The sequence below is a fragment of the Myxocyprinus asiaticus genome, chromosome 4, assembly GCF_019703515.2.
Source record: "Myxocyprinus asiaticus isolate MX2 ecotype Aquarium Trade chromosome 4, UBuf_Myxa_2, whole genome shotgun sequence".
Taxonomy (NCBI): domain Eukaryota; kingdom Metazoa; phylum Chordata; class Actinopteri; order Cypriniformes; family Catostomidae; genus Myxocyprinus; species Myxocyprinus asiaticus.
The window spans coordinates 21,836,686-21,863,271 of NC_059347.1; the positions used below are offsets into that span (position 1 = coordinate 21,836,686).

The 26,586-nt window shown below is 38.8% G+C and overlaps 2 protein-coding genes across 2 annotated transcripts in view; both read left to right on the plus strand.

Moving 5' to 3' along the window:
* Positions 1 to 733: 733 nt before the first annotated feature.
* cdk7 (cyclin-dependent kinase 7) lies at positions 734 to 19,053 on the plus strand. Its single transcript, XM_051696049.1, has 12 exons — positions 734 to 884; positions 1,062 to 1,121; positions 1,258 to 1,291; positions 1,390 to 1,457; positions 1,555 to 1,623; positions 10,039 to 10,149; positions 10,281 to 10,399; positions 10,522 to 10,621; positions 16,671 to 16,757; positions 16,965 to 17,114; positions 17,223 to 17,367; positions 18,865 to 19,053. The coding sequence occupies exons 1-12, from the start codon at positions 819 to 821 to the stop codon at positions 18,891 to 18,893; spliced, it is 1,038 nt and encodes a 345-aa protein (XP_051552009.1). The 5' UTR covers positions 734 to 818; the 3' UTR covers positions 18,894 to 19,053.
* A 136-nt stretch (positions 19,054 to 19,189) lies between these two features.
* serinc5 (serine incorporator 5) overlaps positions 19,190 to 26,586 on the plus strand; it is a 43,146-nt gene continuing 35,749 nt past the window's right edge. The window contains exon 1 of the mRNA XM_051696041.1: positions 19,190 to 20,077. Within this exon, the coding sequence (XP_051552001.1) occupies positions 20,051 to 20,077 (27 nt within the window). The 5' untranslated portion in view covers positions 19,190 to 20,050. The remainder of the gene's footprint in view (positions 20,078 to 26,586) is intronic.

Genomic DNA, 26,586 nt, shown 5'->3' on the forward strand with positions numbered 1-26,586 from the left:
AGTTATTGGAGGATCATTAGCACAGGAAGAACAATTGTTTTGCTCAAAATTAAAAACGTAACCGTAAAAAAATCATCAGAAGTGTAGGCCTAAATGGCATTCATAATATTAAAATTAATTTATTTTGCTTTTGGTGTAATTTATATTTTAGATACTTCAACTTGTTCACTTCAGTTTTCTCATAATTGCAATATAAAGCTCTTCTGTGAATCTACTGGGGAAAGAGTTCTAGAGTTAAGGTGTTTCTGATAAATTGGTTGTTACAAGTTTTATCTAGAAAAATGTTATGCGCACAGTTAACAAGGGGATATAAGGGTTAACACCTGTTAATACGTTACCATATTATTAATTGTAATTTTTTTGCAAGCTGAAGAAATTGAACAAGAACGGCAGGGAAAAACAACCGAAGAAATTGAACAAGAACGGCAGGGAAAAACAACCAATTAAATCGAAGACATAAAAACCATACTTTAATTGTTATTATTATTTTATTATTATTAAGAACATACCAATGTCCATGCAATGTCATGCTTTTCAATGGCTTGGTTCAATACGTCTTCAAAGTAGTTTATTACAGATTTTATCAATTGATATTTGTCATAAAAACATAATCTGAAAAATAAAAAACTAAATCACTAATATAAACATGTGGGATTGACTGTATGTGGTTATTTTGAAACCCCTTCCGTTTCGCCGCAGATGATTTTGTCTGCTAGAAGTCTCGCACATGAGGGACTTTTATTTTAACCGGAGTTCAAAGTGCTCTTTAACTTAGCAGGAAGTCAGCTTTCACATAGAACAGTTTCACAGGTGATGTAATGGCATTAGATGTGAAGTCCAGAGCAAAGCGCTATGAAAAACTGGACTTTCTAGGTGAAGGACAGGTAAACGACATTACTTGGATATTTCCGGCGCTTAATTCAGTGGATTTATCGGCGCTGTAGTGTCTATGTGATGCTGCAGTATCTTTTGCAGCGTACATTAAACTTATTTTTCTTGAACGTGTTATTGTTATTGCATAGTGCATTCCATAGAGATAATGTTATGTTACTCTTTTGCAGTTTGCAACTGTGTACAAGGCAAGGGACAAAACCACAAACACCATTGTTGCTATCAAAAAGGTAAGTGAATCATTGAGAAGACGTTCAGCAGACTGCATGTCAAGTAGTTTATTTGTTGAGTATTTTGCTACAGGTATTGTCTGGTTTGTTCTCATACTTCAGTACCTTATTTTTGATTCAACTTGCTTGTTTGCAGATTAAAGTGGGACACAGAACTGAGGCCAAAGATGGTGTGTGGTTGTTCTTGATATACAAATCTACTGGAATCTTTGATTTTAACTGAATTTTTTGCACTTGAGTCTTACATATGTCTTCTTCTGTCTTCCAGGCATCAACAGAACAGCTCTTCGAGAGATTAAGTTGTTGCAAGAGCTTAGTCATCCGAACATTATTGGTGTAAGTGTTTACAATAATCTCTATATCTGATATTTCGATACACTGTATGTGTTAATACTGACACAGAGCTGGAACACCTTTTTGTTTTCTGTCTCAGCTCCTGGATGCTTTTGGACACAAATCCAATATCAGTCTTGTCTTTGACTTCATGGAAACAGATCTTGAGGTAACAATACTTACCTTTATTTGCTCATCCAAGCTACTTGTCATATTACATATGTCTTCAAAGTGGATTTCAGTAACACTTGCAACAAATAGTTTGAGCACAGCCAAAAAAGACACAGGGGAAAAAAACAGGGGTCGTATGAACGAAGCCACTTAGAGTAAAATATCTTAAAGGTGCTATAAGCATTTTTTTCTTTTCTTTTTTTTTTTAAATGCAAAATATGCAAAGAAATTTCCTACTCCCTTAAAGATATGAATGAAATAAGTGTCCTGAGATATCTCACCAGTCTCTGTGACAGCTGTAGACTTTGTAAACAGCAAACAAAAATGTGTCCGCGGACATTGACGCTTTTCACATGTCAATCATTTTCCTCGTTCTCATAGTGTTGTATTTGAAGCGGATCATTGAGGCTATCGACAACGTCGACAATAAAAAAAATGGACAAATATTTTCGTTGTCGAATAGTCGTTTTATCTCATTTAACATAACATGACATCACATTAAACTCTAATGATGATGTGTGAGAGCAGCACTGCAGTTTGCATCTGACTGAGGAGAGGAAGAATTACACAGCTCCCTGTCCAGATGCACTCTAAAATTTCACAGCTTCAGGTGATGTAGATCGCAAAGTATGAGGGAATTATAATGCAAAAATACGTAAATACTGAGGCACTCTTGTTGTGGAGTAAGCGGAGTCGGAGCTCTTATAAAGGAAACTCCCTGGCGTTACATCTTAAATGCAATTATATTTAATGCATTATAGCTTTAATAAAGTTCAAATAATACAGAAGCAGATAATGTAAATAACTACAAACTCCGAAACTGGCATTTCTTTGTGCAGTCAGCACCTCTTCTATGAGTTGCACGAATGTCCCGATCTAAGGGGGAGAGATTGAAACTGCACCCCGCTGATGCACACTCTGTCGTGGGGATGCTCATCCCTCGAGCACACACGCTTAATGCAGCTAGATTATAACATGATGGCTCGTGACTTATTGAATCATAATATGTGTGTCACTGTGCATTTCTTATCATGAAGAAAACTGGCAATACGCAGCTTTATTAATAAGAAAGAGTTTGTTTTATGAGAGTTAAAGATGGATTGAAGTGAACAGAAAGGTGAGAGAGGGAAGTCTTCACCCCATTATACACTGCAACAAAATACTTTCTTGATTTGTTTTTGTTTTGGCTTGTTTTCCAATATAAATATCTAAAACTCCTTTAAAACAACATACATTTACTTTGAGTATACTGCAGAAGAAAAAATTGTTATCTGAAAATGTTGAATATAATATTAAAAATACAATGAAATATCTAAAAATCCTTTAAAAAAGATGCATTCACCTGAGAAGCAGCATATAAGATATTTAAACTTGCTTTTAGAGAATAGATCTTGAATATAAGTTTATTTTGTCTTTACTCCTCTCGCAGAAGTATAACCAAGTGAAAATACACACTGATATATGAAATAGACTTATATTTAAGATATATTCTCTGTCTAAATATCTTATTTGTTGCTTCTCAAGTAAATATATCTTGTTTTAATATCTTGTTTCAGTGAGTAAAGACGCTGACTACCAACCCTGGAGTCATGAGTTCGAATCCAGGGCGGGCTAAGTGACTCCAGCCAGGTCTCCTAAGCAACCAAATTGGCACAGTTGTTAGGGAGGGTAGAGTCACATGGGGTAACCTCCTTATGGTCGCTATAATGTGGTTCTTGCTCTCGGTGGGGAGCGGGGCACGTGGTGACACATGCTGTGTCTCCGTGGTAACGCGCTCAACAAGCCACGTGATAAAATGTGCGGATTGACATCTCGGACGCGGAGGCAACTGAGATTCGTCCTCCACCACCCAGACTGAGGCGAGTCACTACTCCACCACGAGGACTTGGAGCGCATTGGGAATTGGGCATTCCAAATTGGGGAGGGAAAAAAAAAAGCACGTTTAATACAACCTTTTAAGTCAGGGCACAAGCTGAATAGTCGGTTTAGAGCTAATGATTAATCGTTGCAATAATCGCCGAATAGTTGAATAATTGTTCTAATAATCGCTAGATTAATCGGTTATCAAAATAATCGTTAGTTGCAGCCCTAATTCCTAGACTTACGAAACTTTATGAACACACTTATTCTTAAGCTTTAAGATTGGTCTCAGCTCCTACATTTTTTACATTTTCCAACAGTGCTAGAGAGGGGGAGTCACATGACGCCATGCGAGGAGCGGACGTATGAACGGCGAGCTCTGCGCACTTTGCTAGTTTTAATACTATTCGTGTCATTAGCTGGTGAGATTCGATACCCTGATACCTGATAACTGTTCGAAGAAGACAGTATGTTAAAGAATTCAAATATGTGCTCAAGCTGATTCCCCTCAGCGGCAGGCCGAAACCCCCGGACTCAATTCGGACGGTGAACTGAAAGAAATCCAGCGTGAATTGATGAAAGTGTCTGCAGTGCTGACGAAGGTCGTTGCAGACTTGGAGGATTTCGCTGTAATACGTCGATCGATCACTTCCATGGAGACGAAATTCTCTGAGTTGGTTACAAGAGTTGTGAATGTCAAGTGACGGATTGATTATCTGGAGTCATTGGAGAGGGAATTAGCTGCTAACCCGCTAGGGACCAAGGGAGATTTGGAACACGTTTTGGGAAAATTGGAAGACCTTGAAAATCGTAATCGCCGAAACAACATCCGAATTGTTGGAATTCCTGAGCATGAAGAAGGCCGAGATATGGTGAAATTCCTAGATGGGCTCTTCCTGAGTCTGCTCGACATAACAGGCCATAAGCTGGAAATCGAGCGAGCTCACAGGGTCCCGGCTCGGAGATCCGCAGAGGGAGACAGGCCCCAATCAGTTCTGGCCAATTTCTGAGATCATCCGATAAAGATCTCGTGTTATGCAAGGCGAGGAGTAAAGGAAAGCTCTCTTGGAAGAACCACAGCATTTTCTTGTTCCCAGACATTGCAAATTCGACGAGAGAAACGTGAAAGATTCAGGGAATGCAAGAATCTCTTACATCAACGGAAGACCGCTTTTGCTCTGTTTCGGGCCAAACTGAGAATAGATACTAAGGATGGCCGTAAAATATTTACATGCCCACAGCAAGCATTGTCCTACATAAACACATTGGAGTGAGTAAGCCATTTGGTGATTTTCATGTTGCTGCCAAGTGGACCGACTCACTGAACATACAGTACACTCGACTGTCTGAGGAAACTGAGCACCTTTTCTTTTCGTATTGTGCTGGTTCCGCCTAGTGGTTGGAGTTTGTTTTGTGTAGTATCATTTCTTCGAGACAGCTTGTGGATGAATCGTTTTGGGTGCTTATGTCTCCTGTTGGCTGGAGTTGGTTTTGTGCAATACGTCTTGCAGGACTTTTGAGTGAGTTTGACTGCCCGAAGAACTGAACGGCCCGTTTGTTTGTTTTTTTTTGTGCTGGTTCTGCTAGTGGCTGGAGATTGTTTTGTGGAGGAACACACATTCGAGACAATTTAAGTGGATGAATCTACACTTTTTTTGTTGTTGTTTTTTTTGGTGTTTATTCCTCTTATGGGCTGGGATTTGTTTTATAGATTATCTTCTGTTGTGTAATTCTGAATTACAAATTTTTGTATAGAAGCACCGGAATTGAGCAATCTGACGGCAAAGTTGTCACGGGGGCTCTCATAGGCATAAATGGACTGTCTGAGTTTAGAAGGATGGATGCCGGTTGGCGCTGTCTTGCGTGGGGTTAATGCACATGTTTTTCATTTTTCTGTTTTTTATGTTCGGGTGTTGATTGTTGCACCATTGTGGAATGTGGTCTTTATCATTTTATTTGTATTTTTTGGGGGGGGATTTTTCCCCCTTTTTCTCCCAATTTTGGAATGCCCAATTCCCAATGCGCTCTATGTCCTTGTGGTCGCATAGTGATTCGCCTCAGTCCGGGTGGCGGAGGACGAATCCCAGTTGCCTCCGCTTCTTCAACCCACGCATCTTATCACGTGGATTGTTGAGCGCGTTGCCACGGAGACATAGTGCGTGTGGAGGCTTCACGCCATCCAACGCGGCAACCACGCTCAATTCACCATGCGCCCCACCGAGAACAAACCACATTATAGCGACCACGAGGAGGTTACCCCATGTGACTCTACCCTCCCTAGCAACCGGGCCAATTTGGTTGCTTAGGAGACCTGGCTGGAGTCACTCAGCACGCCCTGGGATTTGAACTAGCGAACTCCAGGGGTGGTAGCCAGCATATTTTACCACTGAGCTACCCAGGCCCCTTTTTATCATTTTATTTTTGACACACAATCTAATTTCTCTAATATGTCAAAATGTAAAATGTTAAAATGAGTGGATTGTCTCTCTCCATGTGGAATGTGAATGGGTTGGGGCACCCCATAAAAAGAAGGAAGGTTATTTCTTTTCTTAAACATAAGAAATATGATATAGTTTTCTTCAAGAAACGCATCTTTCCCTGCAGGAAGCTGAAAAATTTGGGAAGATATGGGTTGGGGATGTTTTCTTTAGTGCTGGCTCAATTAAGAGCAGGGGAGTCATTACACTGATAAGTAAACATCTACAATTCAAATGTCTCAAATAGATTAAAGATAAATCAGGGAGAGTCATTATTGTTTTAGCAGAAATTCAGGGGCAAAAGTTGATTCTGCCTAATATTTACGCACACAACGCTGAAGATCAGGGCTTTTTCATAGATCTTGAAGGGATGTTGCAAGCCGCGGACACCCCTCATGATATAATATTGGGAGGTGACTTTAATCTTTTGATGGACTCAGTCCTTGATCACAGTGAAGCAAAAAGTGTGTAAGCCCCCTAGAGCAACATTGACGCTTCTCAGGATGTGTAAAAATCTTGGTCTCATAGATATTTGTAGACTTTTGAACCCATCTGGTAGGGACTATACATTTTTTTTTCATTAGTCCATTAGATTTATTGTAGAATAGATTATTTTATATATATAATTCTAAGTCCATCATTTCATCTGTTGTTGATTGCTCAATTGGAAACATTTTCATCTCAGATCACGCCCTGGTGTGTTTAGAGGTGCTGCCACATATGGAGAAAAAGAAATCATATAGTTGGCGCTTTAATGTATTCCTTTTGCAAAATCCTGATTTCCAACAAATGTTAAAGGCTGAAATCAATGTCTATATGGAGACCAACTGGTCCTCAGTATCCTCTGTGGGCGTGGCTTGGGAGGCACTTAAGGCCATTCTTAGGGGTAGGATCATACAGTATGCCTCATTCACCAAAAAATCCCAAGCACGAGAACTCATGGAGTTGGAAGAAAATATTAAAAGTGCCGAGGCAGAGCTGAAGCACCGAATGTCGACTGATGGTCTCAGAGAATTGACCCGATTGAAATACAGATATAATACTATTTTGTCACGGAAGGTGGAGTTTTGGCTATTCAGGGCAAGACAGTCATACATCTAGCTTTTGGCTAGATATATAAAGCAGAGGTAGATTTCTACCAATCCCTCAGTGAAATCTGCTGGTGGTGAAATATTTACCACAGCCATTGTTATTAATAATGCTTTTAAAGAATTCTATCTTGATCTTTATAGTTCCACATCTTCGTCTACCGATTAAGATGTTAGAAACTTTGTGGAACCATTAGAACTCGAGCAAAACAATTCTCTTGATTCTGAGATACCTCGCCGAGCTCCTCCAAGGTTAATTAAGGCCTTGCCTATAGGCAAGTCTCTGGGGTCAGATGGCTTTGCTGCTGAATTTTTTAGATCTTATGCTACAGAACTGGCTCCACTTTTGTTAGAAGTTTATACAGAATCATTAAAGAATGGAAAACTTCTGCCAACCATGACACAAGCCCGGATCAGTCTGATCCTTAAAAAGGACAAAGATCCATGCGAGTGTAGAGTTACCGTCCAATTTCCCTGATCCAGCTTGATGTAAAAATTATTGTCAAAAATTCTGGCTAACCGATTATGACATCTCTTATACATATAGATTAGGTGGGGTTTATTCGGGGCCGAAGCTCCTCTGATAACATAAGGCGTTTCATCAATATCTTGTGGTCAGTGGCAAATGATCAGACTCTGGTCGCTGCCATCTCACTTGACACCGAAAAGGCATTTGATTTGGTAGAATGGGATTATCTTTTTAAGATTTTGGAAATAGAGCGATGTGGACAGATGGGCTTCATTACATTTATCTATGATTGGGAAGGTTAATGTTATTAATGTCCCCCTCTCTTCATGCAGTTTGATAGCATAGCGAAGTCCTTCATTTGGAATGGTAAGCGTCCTAGATTATGTTTTAATAAGTTACATAGACCGACTGACAAAGGTAGGCTAGGCGTACCCAAGATTTTGTTTTATTATTATGCATTCGGTCTCAGACATTTGGCTTATTGGTCGCTTCCACCTGAGAGAGCCCCTCCCTTGCCCCTATATTGCCATTGCAAAGCCTTTATATCAAACTAATCAGAGAAGTTATGTTACACCCCATTATCTCGCATTTGCACTCGGTATGGACAAAATTGTCCAGAGTGTTTAATTCTGACATTTATTTAAATGTTGCCTCAAGCATATGGCTGAACCCTAAATTATGTATTAATAAGTCCCCTTTCTGCTGGTCAGAGTGGATTGTGAGGGGGGGTCTTTTTTTTTTTTGGTGTGTGTGTATTATTATAGGTGACCACAAGGGTGTTCATTGGGGATTAGGGTGGGGTTGGTGATTGGGGAGGGATATTAGGAGGGGTTAAAAGTTAAATGTTGATTCGATATGTTTGTGTTTTGTTTTTTCTCTGTTTTGTATTTTTTTTTTTTTTTTTTAAGCAATAAAAACTGTTAATAAAAAATAAAAATAAAATAAAGTGCTAGAGAGGTATCCTAACCTGCTGTAGTTAAGAGTAGCACAATGACTTTTATGCTGAGACAACATACTCTACAACAAAGAAAGAGTATGTTGGACTAATATGATAGTGGGATTTGGGCAAATGTGATTCATAGTTGAGCGAACAAGTGAAATCCATCAACATTATTTTTTTCATTGCATTGCATCTTTTTCATTTTATGAATACATTAAGACTTGTTGTGAATATAAGGGTTAGTTCACCCAAAAATGAAAATCTGTCATCATTTACTCACCCTCATGCCATCCCAGATGTGGATGACTTTCTTCTGCTGAACCCAAACAAAGAATTTTAGAAGAATATCTTACCTCTGTAGGTCCATATAATGCAATTGAATGGTGACCAGAACTCAGAAGGTCCAAAACTAACAAAGGTAGAATAAAAGTAATCCATATGACTGCAGTGGTCAAATCCATATCTTCTGACGGGATATGATAGGTGTGGGTGAGAAACTTTTTATTTTTATTTTTCAATATTTAAGTCCATTTATACTGTAAATCTACACTTTCACTTTGAATGTGCAAATTCACTTTCACATTCAGCCACCTACTCTTTGGGGCTGGTCAAATGTGGAGATTTGTAGTAAAAAAGGACTTCTATCTATTTATCACCAACACCTATCTTATCACTTCTGAAGATATTGGACATGGATTTAACCACTGGCGTATGGATTTCGTTTATGCTGCCTCTATGTGCATTTTGGAGCTTCAAAGTTCTGGTCACCATTCACTTGCATTGTGAGGACCAACAGAGCTGAGATATTCTTCTAAAAATCTTTGTGTTCAGCAGATGAAAGAAAGTCATACACATCTGAGATGGCATAAGGATGAGTAAATGATGAGAGAATTTTCATTTTTGGGCGAACTATTCCTTTCAACATTTAAATAAAATAATGGGCCACATCAAGCTTTTAGAGGGCTGCAACAACTAATCAATAAAATCTCAATACCACTTAAATTATACAAATGAATAATGAAAATAATTGACAATGTATTTAATTGAGTTGTTGAATGTCTTTGCTTTAGCACAGCAAACCTCCGTCAGTGATGCCACAATAGTAAATGCGTGTTTCTATGAAAAAAGACATTTGAAAAATGACAGAGGTGCATCTGAAAAGAGCCCAACCTAAGAATTTTATATAAAATGTTTTTATAGAAGCTCGTATTTTGTGTGGGGTGTCAGGTGCTTTGACAGATTCCTTCTGCAGTTTAATGTGCTAGCTAGGGAGATGTTTGATCTATCTTAAACTTTACTGAATGTTGCTTTCAGCATTTTTATAAAACCTCCTTCACTTGCGCAAGTCCTACTTTTTGCTAAGAATTTTTTGACACTTAAGTCAAAGCTTAAGTTTGTTATTAAGAGCGTTTCTGAGAAGTTTTATGCGTATGGCCCCTTAACTAAAACAAGCTTGATATTTGTTTTGTTTGAAGGCATGTGTTGTTCAGGCTTAACAGTATGGTTAGTGCATTGACACCGTTTGGATATTTGACAACTTCCACATCATGTTTAATTGTTGTATTATTATCTGTTTCAGGTTATCATTAAGGACACCAGTCTTGTATTGACACCAGCCAACATAAAGGCATACATTCTAATGACGTTACAGGGTTTGGAATACATGCACAATCACTGGATCCTGCACAGGGTGAGGCTCTGTGATATCTGGCATAAGATATTTTCCATGTTTTTAAGTATGTGTTAATGCACATAGTTGAACTTATTTCCAAAGTTGAAGTAATTGGCACCTTCTGTTATGATTATCACTTTCTGTTTCAGGATTTAAAGCCCAATAATTTGCTACTGGATGAAAATGGAGTCTTGAAGCTTGCTGATTTTGGCTTGGCCAAAGCATTCGGAAGCCCAAACAGAGTATATACACATCAAGTAGTAACAAGGTGTGTCTCTTTTATTTCAAATGTTTTAAAGTTGATTGTGTCTCTGAGGTCGTATTTATCAGGCTATTGTTTAATTTTTCAGTTCAGTAGCAAAATAATTAGTGTCGTGTGGTACTTCTCAGATGGTACCGTTCTCCAGAGCTGCTTTTCGGTGCCAGGATGTATGGTGTGGGAGTGGACATGTGGGCAGTTGGCTGCATTCTTGCTGAACTTTTACTCCGAGTGAGTATCTGACTTTATGCAGTGTTTAAATGCATTTGTCTTTTTTTTTTTTTTTTGGTCTTTTTATTTAATTGGTTCCTCTAAATGTGTATAATTAGCTGTTTGTTATTATACCTATTTCAGTGTTTTATAAAAACTCATGCTTGCTCATAAAGGGGATAGTTCACCCAAAAATGAAAAATCTCTCATTATTTACTCACCCTCATGATATCCCAGGTGTGAATGACTTTCTTTCTTCACCAGAACACATTTGAAGAAGAATTGAAAAATATCTTGGCTCAGTAGGTCCTTAAAATGCAATTGAATGGAGATTTCTCTTTTGAAGCTCCAAAAATCACAGAGTCAACATAAACGTCATCGATACGACACCAGCTGTTAAATTAATGTCTTCTAAAGTGACATGATCGCTTCTGGTGCAAAAAAGATAAATGTTTAAGTACTTCTTTTTTAACTCTAAATCATGCCTCCATTCTGCAGCGGTACGTGCGTGACAGTCGTGTTGGCATTTGAAAAACGTAAGAACTGGCACGTGAGTCACAGCAAAATCAAATCACTTTTATTGTCACACAACCATATACACAAGTGCAATAGTGTGTGTTATTCTTGGGTGCAGTTCCGAGCAACATAGTAGTTGTGACAGTGGTGAGACATATACCAATTTACAATAAACATCAGATTTACACAACACAATTTAAAATCTAATACACATAATTACACACAACACAATATACAAATAATAACATAAAATGTACAGTATACAATACACACAATATAGAATACACATTATACAATAAAAATAGTATATATAGTATATATAAAATATACAGTAGGTTGTATTGTACTGTATTGACAGGTTGATAGTAAGTTGCCAGTGTGTTGTTAAGAGAGAATATCATTTATGACAGTCCAGTGTGAGATAATAAGAGTAATAAAGTGCAGTGCTGATGTATTGATCGTGAGAGATCAAGAGATCAAAAGTCTGATTGCTTGGGGAAAGAAGCTGTCATGAAGTCGGCTGGTGCGGGTCCTGATGCTGCGATACCGCCTGCCTGATGGTAGCAGTGAGAACAGCCCATGGCTCGGGTGGCTGGAGTCTCTGATGATCCTCTGATCTTTTTTCACACACCGCCTGGTGTATATGTCCTGAAGGGAGGGAAGCTCACCTCTGATGATGTGTCTGGCAGTTCGCACCACCCTTTGCAGGGCTTTGCGTGGGTTGTGGGCGGTGCTGTTGCCATACCAGGCAGAGATGCAGCCAGTCAGGATGCTCTCTACAGTACAGGTGTAAAACCATGTGAGGATGTGGCGGTTCATTCCAAACTTCCTCAGCCGTCTCAGGAAGAAGAGGCGCTGGTGAGCCTTATTCACAACGGCCTCAGTGTGGAAGGACCATACCTCAGTGATGTGGACACCCAGGAACTTGAAGCTGCTGACTCTCTCCACTGGTGCTCCATTGATGGTGATGGGGCTGTGTTCTCTTTCTCTTCTCCTGAAGTCCACCACAAGCTCCTTTGTCTTACTGACATTGAGGGAGAGGTTGTGCTCCTGACACCAGTGTGTCAGAGTGTGCACCTCCTCTCTGTAGGCTGTTTCACCATTTTCAGTGATCAGACCTGCCACCGTCGTATCATCAGCAAACTTAATGATGGCATTGGAGCTGTGTGTTGCCACACAGTCATGTGTGTACAGAGAATACAGGAGTGGGCTGAGAACACAGCCCTGCGGGGCTCCAGTTGAGGGTCAGTGATGAGATGTTGCTGCCCATTCTAACCACCTGGCTTCTGCTTGACAGGAAGTCCAGGATCCAGCTGCACAGCGAGCTGTTTAAGCCCAGAGCCCAGAGTTTCACATAAAGCTTGGAGGGCACTATGGTGTTGAATGCTGAGCTGTAGTCTACAAACAACATTCTCACATAAGTGTTCTTTTTTTCCAGGTAGGAGAGAGCAGTGTGTAGTGTAGATGTAATGGCATCATCAGTGGAGCGGTTGTTACGGTAAGCAAACTGCAATGGGTCCAGTGATGGAGGCAGCACAGAGCAGATGTAATCTCTGATTAGTCTCTCAAAGCATTTGCTGATGATGGGGGTCAGAGCAACAGGATGCCAGTCATTTAAGCAAGTGATTTTGGATTGTTTTGGTACAGGCACAATGGTGGATGTTTTAAAGCATGTGGGGACCACATGGAGAGGGAAAGGTTGAAAATATCCATAAAAACACCAGCCAGTTGGTTCGCACACACTCTGATGACGCGGCCCGGAATGCCGTCTGGACCCGCGGCTTAGTGGATATTCACCTGTCGGAAGGATCAGGTTACATCCGCTACAGAGACAGAGAGTGAACTAACCTCAGTAGCTTCGGCCGCGAGAGCTCTCTCCGCGAGGGCGGTGTTATTTCACTCGAAATGAGGATAAAAAGTATTTAGCTCATCCGGGAGAGAGGCAGCGGTTTTCACGGCGGAGTTTTTATTCCCTTTAAAGTCCATGATGATGTTAATTCCCTGCCACATGCTTCTAGAGTTGGTGGTGTTGAACTGTCCTTCAATCTTGTTCCTGTACTTAAGTTTTGCTGTTGTTTGGCTTGTTTATGCTCCTCCGCATTCCCGGAATTAAAAGCAGAGGTCCGCGCATCAAGTGCCGAGCGAACATCGCTATTAATCCAAGGTTTCTGGTTCGGGTAGATCCGTACAGCGTTCTCTACGCACTTTCTAATGAAACACGTTACGCTATCAGCGTAAAGCTTGATGTCGTCATCAGAGGCGGACCGGAACATCTCCCAGTCCTCGTGATCAAAACAGTCTTGTAGTGTAGAGTCTGATTGGTCCGACCAGCACTGGATCGTTCTGAGGGTGGGTGCTTCCTGTTTCAGTTTCTGCCTGTAAGCGGGCAGAAGCAGAATGTAAGAGTGGTCCGATTTACCAAATGGTGGGCGGGATTTGTAGCCATCCCGGAAGGGAGAGTAGCAATAGTCCAAAACCCAGTCCCCTCGTGTGTTAAAACTAACGGGTTGGTGGTATTTTGGTGCGACTGATTTGAGATTGGCTTTGTTAAAGTCCCCGGTCACAATGAATGCAGCCTCGGTGTGTGCGGTTTCCTGCTTGCTTATAATCCCATACAGTTCCTTGAGTGCCCGGTCTGTGTCGGCTTGTGACGGGATGTACACAGCTGTGATAATGATCGCTGTGAACTCCCTCAGTAGCCAGAATGGACGACACAGAAGCATGAGAAATTCCAGATCAGGAGAGGAGAAAGACTTGATAGAATGTATGTTCCTCTGATCACACCATGATTTGTTGATCATAAAACATACACCACCACCTCTGATTTTACCTGAGAGGTCTTTCGCTCTGTCCGCTCGGTGCACGGAGAACCCCGCTGGTTCAATGGCTGAGTCTGGAATCTCCGCAGACATCCAAGTTTCTGTAAGGCAGATAATGCAGCAATCCCTCGTCTCTCGTTGGAAAGAGATCCACGCTCTCAGCTTGCAGAGCTTGTTGTCCAGAGACTGAACATTTGCCAGTAGAATACTGGGTAGCGGGGGTCGATTTGCATGATGTCTTACTCTGATGAGAACGCCGGCTCTGTTTCCCCTTTTCCTTTTGCGTTTCTGCGGCCAGGTTGCCCAGACAAAGGGCTCCGGCGTGTTTGTAAACAGTGGGTCGGCATCGAGGAATTTGAAGTCCGGTTTACGGTGTGTAATTGCAGAACCAATGTCCAAAAGTGTTTGTCTGTCGTAGACAATAAGGCAGACAACATCCTAGACAAAAAACATAAGAATTGTAAACAAAACAAACAAAAAAACTATAATGTTGTGTCGGAGCTCGCAAACGCAGCAGCCATAATCGGCGCCATCTTGAGTCCAGCAGGAAGAGCAGCGATGTTTACAAGTGAGGAGGAGGAACGCTATACAGTAGCTTGGTTGATTTTGGTTTAGATCTGTTATCTATTTCTTTACTTGCAGTGGTGCGTTTGTGTTTTTATCCTGGATGTCTCAACCGAGTGGTGAACGTGAGATTACCTCTGTATCATGGCAACGGAATACATCACACGAGAGACCGCTTGAACTCCACCCTCTCGTGAAGCTCACCAGAAATGTTTGATTATAGTTAAAAAGTACCTAAATATCTATTTTCACACCAAAAGTGATCGCTTCTCTTTAGAAGATATTAATTTATCCGCTGGAGTTGTATTGATTACGTTTATGCTGAATATCAGTGATTTTTGGAGCTTCAAAAGAGAAATCTCCATTCACTTGCATTTTAAGGACCTACTGAGCTAAGATATTTTAATATTCTTCTTCAAATGTGTTCTGGTGAAGAAAAGTCATACACACCTGGAATATCATGAATAGAGGCCGAAAAAATAGATACATTTTCCAGTTTGGCCGATTTGTTTAAGGGCTCTGAGAATCGCCTGCTTGCAAATGAAGCGACTGAGACATGTAAATGACCAGCCATGGTTCATTTTGTTGTTATGTGCCATCGTGTTACTACAATAATAGACCGGTGTGCAACACAGTGTCATTTAAATGATCCGCATATCAGAGCTGTGGCAGACGTGTTTGAGCTCATAATGTTAAAGTGCTCGCCTGTTTCATTCTCCCTCTCTCTCCTCAACAGTTCCCTGTAACTTTTAACTGTATTGTCTAATGACAAAAAGGCAAATATCAATAAAAATAATATCATATACCTTCTGCAAATATGCGCATATCTTGTTTAAACAGATGTAATAAACCAACCACACACAACTTCAGCATCCTGTGGAGTACTCATTTATTTTCCTCTAAAGCACATATTCTATCAGCTTCTTCTCAGCAGTTCCCTGTAAATTTTAACTTTCCTTTCTAATGATAAAAGGCAAATATCAATAAAACTTCTATTATATACCCTTTGCAAATATGCAGATATCTTGTTTAAACAGATGTAATTCACGAACCTCGTTTTCTTCCTGTTGATCGCTCATCTGATACCTTCCTCTGAAGCGTGTATTATATCAGCCAGAATCAAAACTTCAGGATCAGGATCAAAAGTTCCTCTAATTCACAAATCATGATGGTCAGTCCGTGACAATCCAAGCAGGCGATCCAGGTCATTTAAACTGTCAGGAAATTAGATCAGCATGAGAGCGTGAGTGCAACTTCATCGTAAAAGCGCTTTGTGTGCTATAAGTAAATGTCTTATTCACTATGCACTGTATGTACAGTTGGTTTGATTCTGCCTTTTGTGAGAAAATGCAATTACTAATGCACACATGCCATCCATGGTTGCTGGACTACTTTGTGTACCGTTATTTCCTCCTCCCTAATATATTAATAATTTCTTCATGTGCAATTATATTACTAAAATTTGATGACTAAACAGAAATTAGAAGAAACTGCAATCTACCATTTAAAATACAATATTATTATTGTTAAGTTAAAGTTTAATGTGAAATTTAGTAAATATAGTGCTAAACAAGAGTTATTCATTATTTAGCAATTTTATGTCTATATTATTTACTATATTAAATTGTGTGATATACCGGCATTGTATCAATCTATCGGCCACCCTGCTCTCTGGATATCAGCATCAGCCATTAAAAAACCTAATCATGGGGGGCCTGGGTAGCTCAGTGATAAAATACGCTGGCTACCACCCCTGGGTGTGCTGAGTGACGCCGGTTGCTAGGGAGTGTAGAGTCACATGGGGTAAAACTCCTTGTGGTCACTATAATGTGGGGCGTTCTCGGTGGGGTGCCTGGTGAGTTGAGCGTGGTTGCCGCGGTGGATGGCGTGAAGCCTCCACATGCGCTATGTCTCCGTGGCAGCGCGCTCAACAAGCCACGTGATAAGATGCGTGGGTTGACGGTCTCAGACGCAGAGGCAACTGGGATTCGTCCTCCGCCACCCGGACTGAGACGAGGACTTAAAAGCACATTGGGAATTGGGCATTCCAAATTGGGAGAAAAATAAAAAAACCTAATCATGAGGGTGAGTAAATAATGAGAGTTTTCATTTTTGGGTGAACTATCCCTTTAAATTGGCATCATGCAAGTGCCTGTAATTTTTCTTTCCAGGTACCATTTTTAGCTGGAGATTCAGACTTGGATCAACTTACAAAGATATTTGAAACTTTGGGAACACCAACAGAAGAGACATGGCCTGTGAGTTGTTCTTGTTCCTTACTGTTACCTAATGGACTGTATTTACTGAAATTATTTGTTTGTTGGCATTTGATTTGTCTTTATAGATTTGTCATCTCAATAATGTTGCCATCACACACTCTGAGGTTTTGGGAAATCTTGAACAAAGTACATGAGGTTATATTACTTGTATATCATGTGCTAATTCTTCTTTGTCTCTTTTCTCAGGGAATGTCCAGTCTTCCTGACTATGTGTCATTTAAACTGTTTCCTGGCACCCCACTTGAGCATATCTTCAGTGCTGCTGGTGACGATCTGCTGGAACTCCTCAAGGGTCTATTCACTTTTAATCCCTGCACGCGCACCACAGCCTCACAGGTGCAAATAGCTAAGTCTATCTGAGGCTGTATCACATATATACTATATACACAAGTGATTGTGTGCACATGTATAACATGCCTGAATGAAGTGATATTCTCGTTTCAGACTTTGAGGGCTAAATATTTCAGCAATAGACCAGGACCAACCCCTGGACCTCAGCTTCCCAGGCCAAACTCTTCAGCAGAGGCTCTGAAGGAGAAAGAAAACCTGTTGATAGGAATCAAAAGAAAACGTGACAGCTTAGAACAAGGTGAAAAACATGCACAAACACTAGATAAATGCACATGATTGCATCTGGATTTTTCTTTATTTCAGGATATAAGCCAGCAAAGTTGTTCATAATATCCTGTGTCCTTGAGGGATTGTTTCTGCACATGGTATGATTAGATTTATTGCTGCCTACTGCATTCCTCAGTGATTTTAGCAACATGTACTGTAAGCAATTTCAGCTGTTGCAAACTTCCACCGATTTGCTAACTTCACATGCCATTGTTAAAAAAAAAAATGCTTGCAGCACCTTTTAAAATGTTTACAATTCTGTGAAGTTTTGAAAAGACAAAGAAAGTCTATACAGAAATAGAGGTCTGTCTCAGTCCAGTCGTCAAATAAATGGCCACACTGTGAACATTTAAATGTGTACATGCAGTTACCTCTGGAGTCAAAAAGTGTGTTCTGATCAGAAAGTGAAGAAACAGATTGGCCTTACAACTGTGACTGGAGAGTCCAAAGATCACAGAAAGCAATACGCATGAATTTCTCAAAGACCACTGCAGTATTGAGGGCCAAATTACTCCAAATTACATCATTAAATATTTAAATAAATATTTAAATACACAATGAAATTGTTTTTTGTTTTTTGTTTTTTTTTTCCACACCGATATTTTTTTTTTTTGTTTGTTTTTTTTTAAACAAAGAAATTGTTAAACTATTACAGTATTTCATTGTTGTTGAGTGACAGTGACTTGCCAATAGTTGTAAGAATGAAAGTGAAAACTAGAAGACACGAAGCTCATGCATAAATGAAAAAGCAACCCAAAAATAATGCTAAAATGAAAATGGGCACAAACTAGTGCTAAAATAAAATACAGGGATACATATTTATATATTTAGTGATTTAATTATTTACTGATTATTTATATATATATATATATATATATATATATATATATATATATATATATATATATATATATATATATATATATATATTTTTTTTTTTGTTTTTGCTATTTTATTATGCATTTTTTGATTCTTAAATATTTATGTAATGATAAAATTGAGTAATTGGGCCCTCCATAAAAAATTGACATGAACTAGTGCTAAAATGAAATACAAGGGACATTGATTTATTTAATGATCAATTTCTTTTATTTTATAGGATTTTATTTTTTTACTGTTTAGTTACGCATTTAATGAAGAATTAAATTATGAATAATTAAATTATTTGTTTAATGTATATATTATATTTATTAAATGCTTAATATTATTTAGAGTAATTTGACCCTCTGTACTACAGAGGCCTAAATGGCTTAACCTTGAATCTTGTGGTATTTGATTTAAGTAGTCAAGCCACAGTTTACAACACCCACAAAATTAAAAACTGTACATGCACAGAACTGAATATTGACTTGTACTCTTTTATTTAGCACCACAATACAATACAGTGTACACTACAGCAAGCTCATGATAGTATGTTGCAATTGATGCATAATATACATTTGATCTTTTTCCTTCCTCCATTTCTCAGGTACCCTTAAAAAGAAGTTGGTGTTCTGAGTGATATGTATGGTGTTTTCTACCACTGGTGCTGCTGTGGTCCTCCATGAATTGCAAATGCTCTCTGATCAACAGCGCATTTAACAGAGTTACAGAACTGATCGTATTTATTTATGTATCACTTTGTAGTGCTTAAAAAATTACATTATAGAGAACTGTAGATTTGCCTGTTGTTTTTATTTTGCACATCACCATATTAGCATGCACTAAACAAGTCATCTTGATAGTGCATAGACAATAAATAATGTGCCCTTTTTATACAGGCAGTAATGCTTGCAGGAATTTGGGTTGTAATGAATTGTCAGGCGGTTTGATTTGTTGTGAAAGGACATCCAGTTGTCCTGAGAGAGGTGCTGTTGCCACATTCTTGTCAGCAGCTTCTCTCTGGCAGTTCAGGGTTTGTCAGTGAGTTTCCTATGCTTCACAAACACGAAATAAATAAGTTTAAGTAATAATGTACAGATACTTTATTGAGCCCAGTCAATTGCTGTTAGTAACTGATGTTCTCTGCAATGCTTTTCACACGGTATTGAACACAAGTCTTAGGAGAGGCATTCATTTGCTGCGTGTGTCCATCAAACCAAATCTCCACCCATCAACCAGTATACAACATGTAAATAAAACAAGTTAAACCACATTTTCTACATAGCAATTGCATATTCTTTTCAGATTTCCATACTGGTGAAAAACAAATGCCCGAATTAAAGTATGTATGTCCCTGTTTCGTGGAAAGACGATACTGGGGCTATAATATTGGATTTAATATCTTCCTGATGTTGTCCATTGTCTTTGTGGAAAAGGCACAAGGGAAATTTGAAACCCCACATCATGACGACAACGGAAGTGACATGCAGTGAGGGTTTTATTGGATTTCGAAGTGAGATCAATACGAAGTGTCCTGAAACATGTATCATGCATCCTTGTAGCCCAACATGTGAAAGATTTATCTAGGCCACCATCTCCCCCATCGACTGAAGCATCTCCCAGACTGCTGCTCGCGCACGTCTATTGTGAGCTGAGCGGTGCGCGCACGGGCCAGATCGGGGGCGCGCGAGAGGAGAGGAGACACGCGAAGCGCGGTGGCGTTAAAGAACCTTACAAGCACAACATCTGAACAGGATCAGAGTGTGTAACGGAGGATTTATTCCGCCGCCAGGATGTGTACCCCGTGTTGTGTGTCTCAGGTGAGTGATGCATTTGAATGTTAACTGTACAGCATGTAAAAACGTCAACATCTTTTTCTGTTATGAACCGAGGAGCGCGCTGAGTGATTCACAAGATAATAATGTTCCCTCGTCTGTTACTGTAGTTTGTTGAAAGACTGCTAATGTCATCACTAAAACTGACCATCTCCTTTTGATCAGACTAGAAATGTCCCCGACTGTCCTTGTGTTTAACTGATCTGTAAATTTAACCTCAATAAATCAAAGCAGACAATATTGCAAACTGGATCAAGAAATATAGGAATCTGTTAATATTCCGGGTTCAATACAAGTTAAGCTCAATCAACAGCATTTGTGGCATAATGTTGATTACCAGAAAAATTAATTTCGACTTGTTCCTCTTAAAAAAAAATAAAAAACGTTTCTTTCAGTCAGTAACAATGGAAGTCAGTGGGGCCATTTCATAAACATTAATATAAACACAACACATAAGTATGTTTCAAAAGTATAGCCACGAGACGTAAACATTATACGTTAACATGATTTTAGTGTGATAAAATCATGGATTTACTGGCGTTACAGCATAAACCGGGTTACAAGGTTTATCAGCATTATGGCGTCATAACAATTATGTTGAAATATTGAGTATAACTTTACACAGATAAGGTTAGTTATAAATTTGATCACACTCAAATCACGTTAACACATATAATATTTGTGTCTTGTGACTACTTTTAAACAGTTTGTATTTTAATGTTTATGGACTACCCCCATTCACTCCCATTGCAAGTACTTCACTGTAACAGCGATTTTTGATTTATTTTTTTAATAAACGAGGGACGAATCAAAATTATTTTGTGGTTACATTATGCTCAAATGCGGTCGATTGAGCTTAACTTGTATTGAACCCGGAATATTCCTTTTAGGGCTGGACGAAAAGGAAGAACTGTAATTGGAAACAATGACTGTGTTTACATGCACTTAAGAGAGCAGTTTATTCCAGGGTTTTTGCAGAAAGCAAAAACCTTGTTTAAGGGAATATGAGAAAGCGGTTCAACACACCTGGGTTTCTCCCGGAGAACGCTGCTTATGTGTTCATGTAAACGCATTAGCGGCGTTCTTACAGGTTTTTGAAGACTGCGCATGTGCGAGCCATGGAACAGACTAGATAACACGTCATGATGGAACGATTTATCAATGAAACAAGTCAGTATTGCTGAAACAATTCAACATTTCTGGTAGTACAGTGGGAAAAGCACATACACTATAAATTATACCCGTTTATACACACCAATTTAAAATATTGACCATCCCTCACGTCCTGGTATAGACCTACAGTATGGGGTCAAGTACAGTATATTGGGGGAATCCCAGAGTTTGAGGTAAGAGGGCAAACCCCACTATTTCAGTGCAGTTCCCTTGCAGAGCTACAGAAAGTGAAGGAAACACAGCAACAACTCTGTAATATCTGTAAATGAAGCTAAGTAACAGAGAATAAAATAACGAAGTCTTATCGGATGCCATGTTTGTTATTTACACGAGTTGCTGGGAAATTATTTTGCTGCGAAGAAAGCTGCTTACTGACTGAGCCGCATGTATACAGAAGTAAAGAGAAAGCCGATAACACAGCTCATGTAAACGTATATGCAGATTTTGAGCCTTAAAGGGGTAGTTCACCGGAAAATGACAATTTTCTCATTATTTACTCACCCTCATGATATCCCAGGTGTGTGTGTGACTTTCTTTCTTCAGCAGAACACATTTGAAGAAAAATAGAAAAATATCTCAGCTCAGTGGGTCCTTAAAATGCAAGTGAATGGTGATCCGATTTTTTGAAGCACCAAAAATCACAGGCATTCTTCATAAACGTCATCCATACAACACCAGCTGTTAAATTAATGTCTTCTAAAGCGACACGATTGCTTTTGATGTGAAAAAAATCAGTATTTAAGTACTTTTTTTTTATTTTATTTTTTTATTATTACTACTGTTTTTAAGGGCCAGCTCTGTGTTGTAGCCCTTTTGTATGTGGGGAGGTCTACAGGGGGTCTTTTCATTTCCTAGTTGGATGCATGTGGCTGCTTGTTTGGATAAGATTAGCAGTGGAAAGAGAGAGCTTGGAGTCAGTGTTGCAGCATCAATAGTGTTGTCTCATTAGCACTAAGCTTGTCAGCCACTAGTGGCCCCTCAAACGTGTGGCTTCAGTTGGGGATTGGTATTGCACTGCATAGTCTCCATGTTTGTTGACTAATTGCTACCATTAGAAAACCTGCTTTGTTTAACTGTTGATTGCAGTTTGACAGTAATTTGTTCTCCCTGTACGCCACTGACAACACAACAGCATTTATTAACATTTGTAGATTTTGTTCCAACAGGCCTTTATCGGACAACAAAATATCAAATCTGCATCCACTTAATTGGTTCAAATATACTGATACTATTATAATGGCAAATCGATGAAAGTGTCAAAACACAAGTAATTTACCGGCACTGTCCATTAGCACAGATTGTCATAAAGCCGTTACACATTACTGCCATTGTTTCCATTCATCATTTGTGATTAATACAGCTTGGTATTGGTCAAACTTGTTGTCACTTCTTGTTTGCTTATAATGTTGTAGTTATATTGTACATTTGTGTTTGTCTAATAAGAACTCTTCTGCTTTTCTGCTTGTGTTCAACAGAGCTCTAGTCTTTGCTCTTTGGCAGACAGGCTAACACATAGTAACTGTTTGAAAAGCCCAAACTAATTCTTATTAAGATCTTAATAGGATTTTGACTTTGTGTGGCATTTTGTCATATTCAAGGATCTTTGCCTCTCAAATGCTCAATGCTTATGAATCACAAGTTTTAGCATTTTCAATGTCTTGTCCTACTGGTAAATGTTATGGAAATCTGGGTGACTGTCCAATGAATCAGTCTGATGATGTAATCAGTTCACACAAGCAAGGTTTTATAATTGAGTAACATTTCAGTGTGAGAATGTTCTTGTCTGCATTATAACAAGATCCCATTTGTGAATTACTGCCACAGATCTGTTCATACTAGAAGAAGGGTCATTATCTCTCATTATCTGTTATTGTTGGTTATTAATTCAGTGGTATAATTCTCTTGAATAGGCCTTGAGCCACCTCCCTGTGCTTACCTTGAAGTAACCTTGTTTATTAGATTTGATATGTCTAGAAACCCACATGAGTAAAAGCTCTAAGAGCTGCATCAACTCAGTATGTGTCTCCAGTGTTGCTTATTTTGTTATAGTCTGTATGTTTAGTGTGTTCTGCTGATAATGATAACTAAGGTGGTGGGAAAGGCAGATCACCAATTAATCACCTGCTTGTTTTTAGATCTGCACTACTGCACTGACATCTGTGGCTGAAACTTAAAATTGCAAGCAATTTGCAGCGGAACACTTTACGCAAGTTGTGTTTTGGCACTGCTCTACTGCGCGGATGGATCTCATGCTTTCTGTTGAGCTTACCTGGACATCGCATGTGATCATGTCTGGGAGATATTCAGAGCCAGGGTCATTTGTTGGATTTTCATGTTGATATTATGTTGTTCAGTTAAACATTTAAAACAGAAATATTACTTGTTTTGATAAAGATTAACAATTGTATTTACGTATTTTGAATGAATGAATGAATTTTACACTTGTGGCACTTTTCTGACATTACACTCAAAGCACTTTTACATTGATAATAACACTGTAAAAAAAAAAATTGACCTCTCCAGCTCTAATTATTTAGTGACTTGTTGCATCTAAATTTTTCAATTGGCTCAATGACAGTTCTGTGAATTTAATATTCTGTATTGCGGCAACAGTCTTCATCTTGTTTTAGTCCAGTGACATATTTTGAGTTTAAGTAGCCATATTTGTTTGGTTCATCTAATCATAAAATTTATATTATTTATATCAAATTGTTTATTTCTCACTGTACCAATGAAAACCCCCGAAATCTCTCTTTAACATACGCTTTATTAACATATCACCTGCACAACAGAATAATGTTTGGAGACAATAATTCACCTTAGATTATAGAAAAAGAAAAAACACTTGACTGAATTTTTTTTTTTTACAATTATTGCAATTATGTAGAATGTATACATTCAAGATGGCTCATACAAGCAGCTTATGAAAGGTAGGTCCATTAAATTTCTCCAAACAGTTTAAACATAATAAACATCTGAAAACACATTGGACACATATTTGCAGAACTGGTGGCAGTGCATCTTACCAAATAAATTACAGCATAATCATGAAACTGAAATAACAAAATTAGTAATTTAATAAAAAAAAATTTTTTTTAATTGTTATCCTCTGTACAAAGAAGATAATGAATACATTGGTGAAGTCAAGGACAACTGCAACATTGACCACATTGGAGAATGATCTTGATGTTGATGGAAATGTTGTTGTTCACCACTTCGAGTATTGTCATTTTTGTGCTGCTTGTGTGGTTCTCCCATGCCTCATACTCTGTAGAATGCATAAAAAAGCAGTGCTAATACTGAGTAATATATATATATATATATCACACAGGTGCTCAAAAGTTTGCATACCCTGGCAGAAATTTTGGCATTGATTTAAGGATAGTGATCAAATGAAGCCATTTATCGTCACATAGTTGTTTGGCTCCTTTTTAAATCATAAAGATAACAGAAATCACCCAAATGGCCCTGATTAAAAGTTTACATACCCTTGAATGTTTGGCCTTGTTACAGACACACAAGGTGACACACACAGGTTTAAATGGCAATTAAAGGTTAATTTCCCACACATGTGGCTTTTTAAATTGCAATTAGTGCCTGTGTATAAACAGTCAATGAGTTTGTTAGCTCTCACGTGGATGCACTGAGCAGGCTAGATACTGAGCCATGGGGAGCAGAAAAGAACTGTCAAAAGACCTGCGTAACAAGGTAATAGAACTTTATAAAGATGGAAAAGGATATAAAAAGATATCCAAAACCTTGAAAATGCCAGTCAGTACTGTTCAGTCACTTATTAAGAAGTGGAAAATTCAGGGATCTCTTGATGCCAAGCCAAGGTCAGGTAGACCAAGAAAGATTTCAGCCACAACTGCCAGAAGAATTGTTCGGGATACAAAGAATACCCACAGGTAACCTCAGGAGAAATACAGGCTGCTCTGGAAAAAGATGGTGTGGTTGTTTCAAGGAGCACAATACGACGATACTTGAACAAAAATTAGCTGCATGGTCGAGTTGCCAGAAAGAAGCCTTTACTGTGCCAATGTCACAAAAAAGCCCGGTTACAATATGCCTGACAACACCTTGATACACCTCACAGCATCTGGCACACTGTAATTTGGAGTGACAAGACCAAAATAGAGATTTATGGTCACAACCATAAGTGCTATGTTTGGAGAGGGGTCAACAAGGCCTAAAGTGAAAAGAATAACATCCCCACTGTGAAGCATGGTGGTGGCTCACTGATGGTTTGGGGGTGTGTGAGCTGTAAAGGCACGGGGAATCTTGTAAAAATGTATGGCAAGATGAATGCAGCATGTTATCAGAAAATACTGGCAGACAATTTGCATTTTCTGCACAAAAGCTGCGCATGGGACGCTCTTGGACTTTCCAGCACGACAATGACCTTAAGCACAAGGCCAAGTTGACCCTCCAGTGGTTACAGCAGAAAAAGATGAAGGTTCTGGAGTGGCCATCACAGTCTCCTGACCTTAATATTATCGAGCCACTCTGGGGAGATCTCAAATGTGCGAGACGACTAAAGACTTTGCATGACCTGGAGGCATTTTGCCAAGAAGAATGGGCAGCTATATCACCTGCAAGAATTTGGGGCCTCATAGACAACTATTACAAAAGACTGCACGCTGTCATTGATGCTAAAGGGGGAAATACACAGTATTAAGAACTAAGGGTATGCAGACTTTTGAACAGGGGTCATTTCATATTTTTCTTTGTTGCCATGTTTTGTTTTATGATTGTGCCATTCTGTTATAGCCTACAGTTGAATATGAATCCCATAAGAAATAAAAGAAATGTGTTTTGCCACTCATGTTTTCTTTAAAAATGGTACATATATTACCAATTCTCCAAGGGTTTGCAAACTTTTGAGCACAACTCTATGTATGTGTGTGTGTGTGTGTGTGTGTGTGTGTGTGTATATATATATATATATATATATATATATATATATATATATATATATATATATATATATATATATATATATAATATACAGTTTGTGTGTGTGTGTGTGTGTACACAATATATTCTCCCACTTCCTAATTTTCGCTATCAGTGCGTATTTGTTTCAGCTTTTATTACTGTACACTTTAATAAAATAAATTACCTGAATAGTCTTTGAAATGGAGTTCTGCTCTCTCAAATTCAAGGTAAGACCCCGAAGAGCAGTGGACCTTCAATGTGCTGTCAAGTCTGCCTCCTGTAATGGGATAAAAGGATGAATAAAGACATAACAAAAAACAATTAATATATATATTTTTTAAATACCGCTTTTGCAATTTTCATGGTTCCCACATGTCCTGGAA

Excerpts from the sequence above, each read along its gene's own strand:
- cdk7 (XM_051696049.1), top strand. The coding sequence starts at position 819 with ATGGCATTAGATGTGAAGTCCAGAGCAAAGCGCTATGAAAAACTGGAC. Across the intron at positions 1,122-1,257 it reads CCATTGTTGCTATCAAAAAG|ATTAAAGTGGGACACAGAAC; the intron begins GTAAGTGAATCA and ends GCTTGTTTGCAG. Across the intron at positions 1,292-1,389 it reads CAGAACTGAGGCCAAAGATG|GCATCAACAGAACAGCTCTT; the intron begins GTGTGTGGTTGT and ends TCTGTCTTCCAG.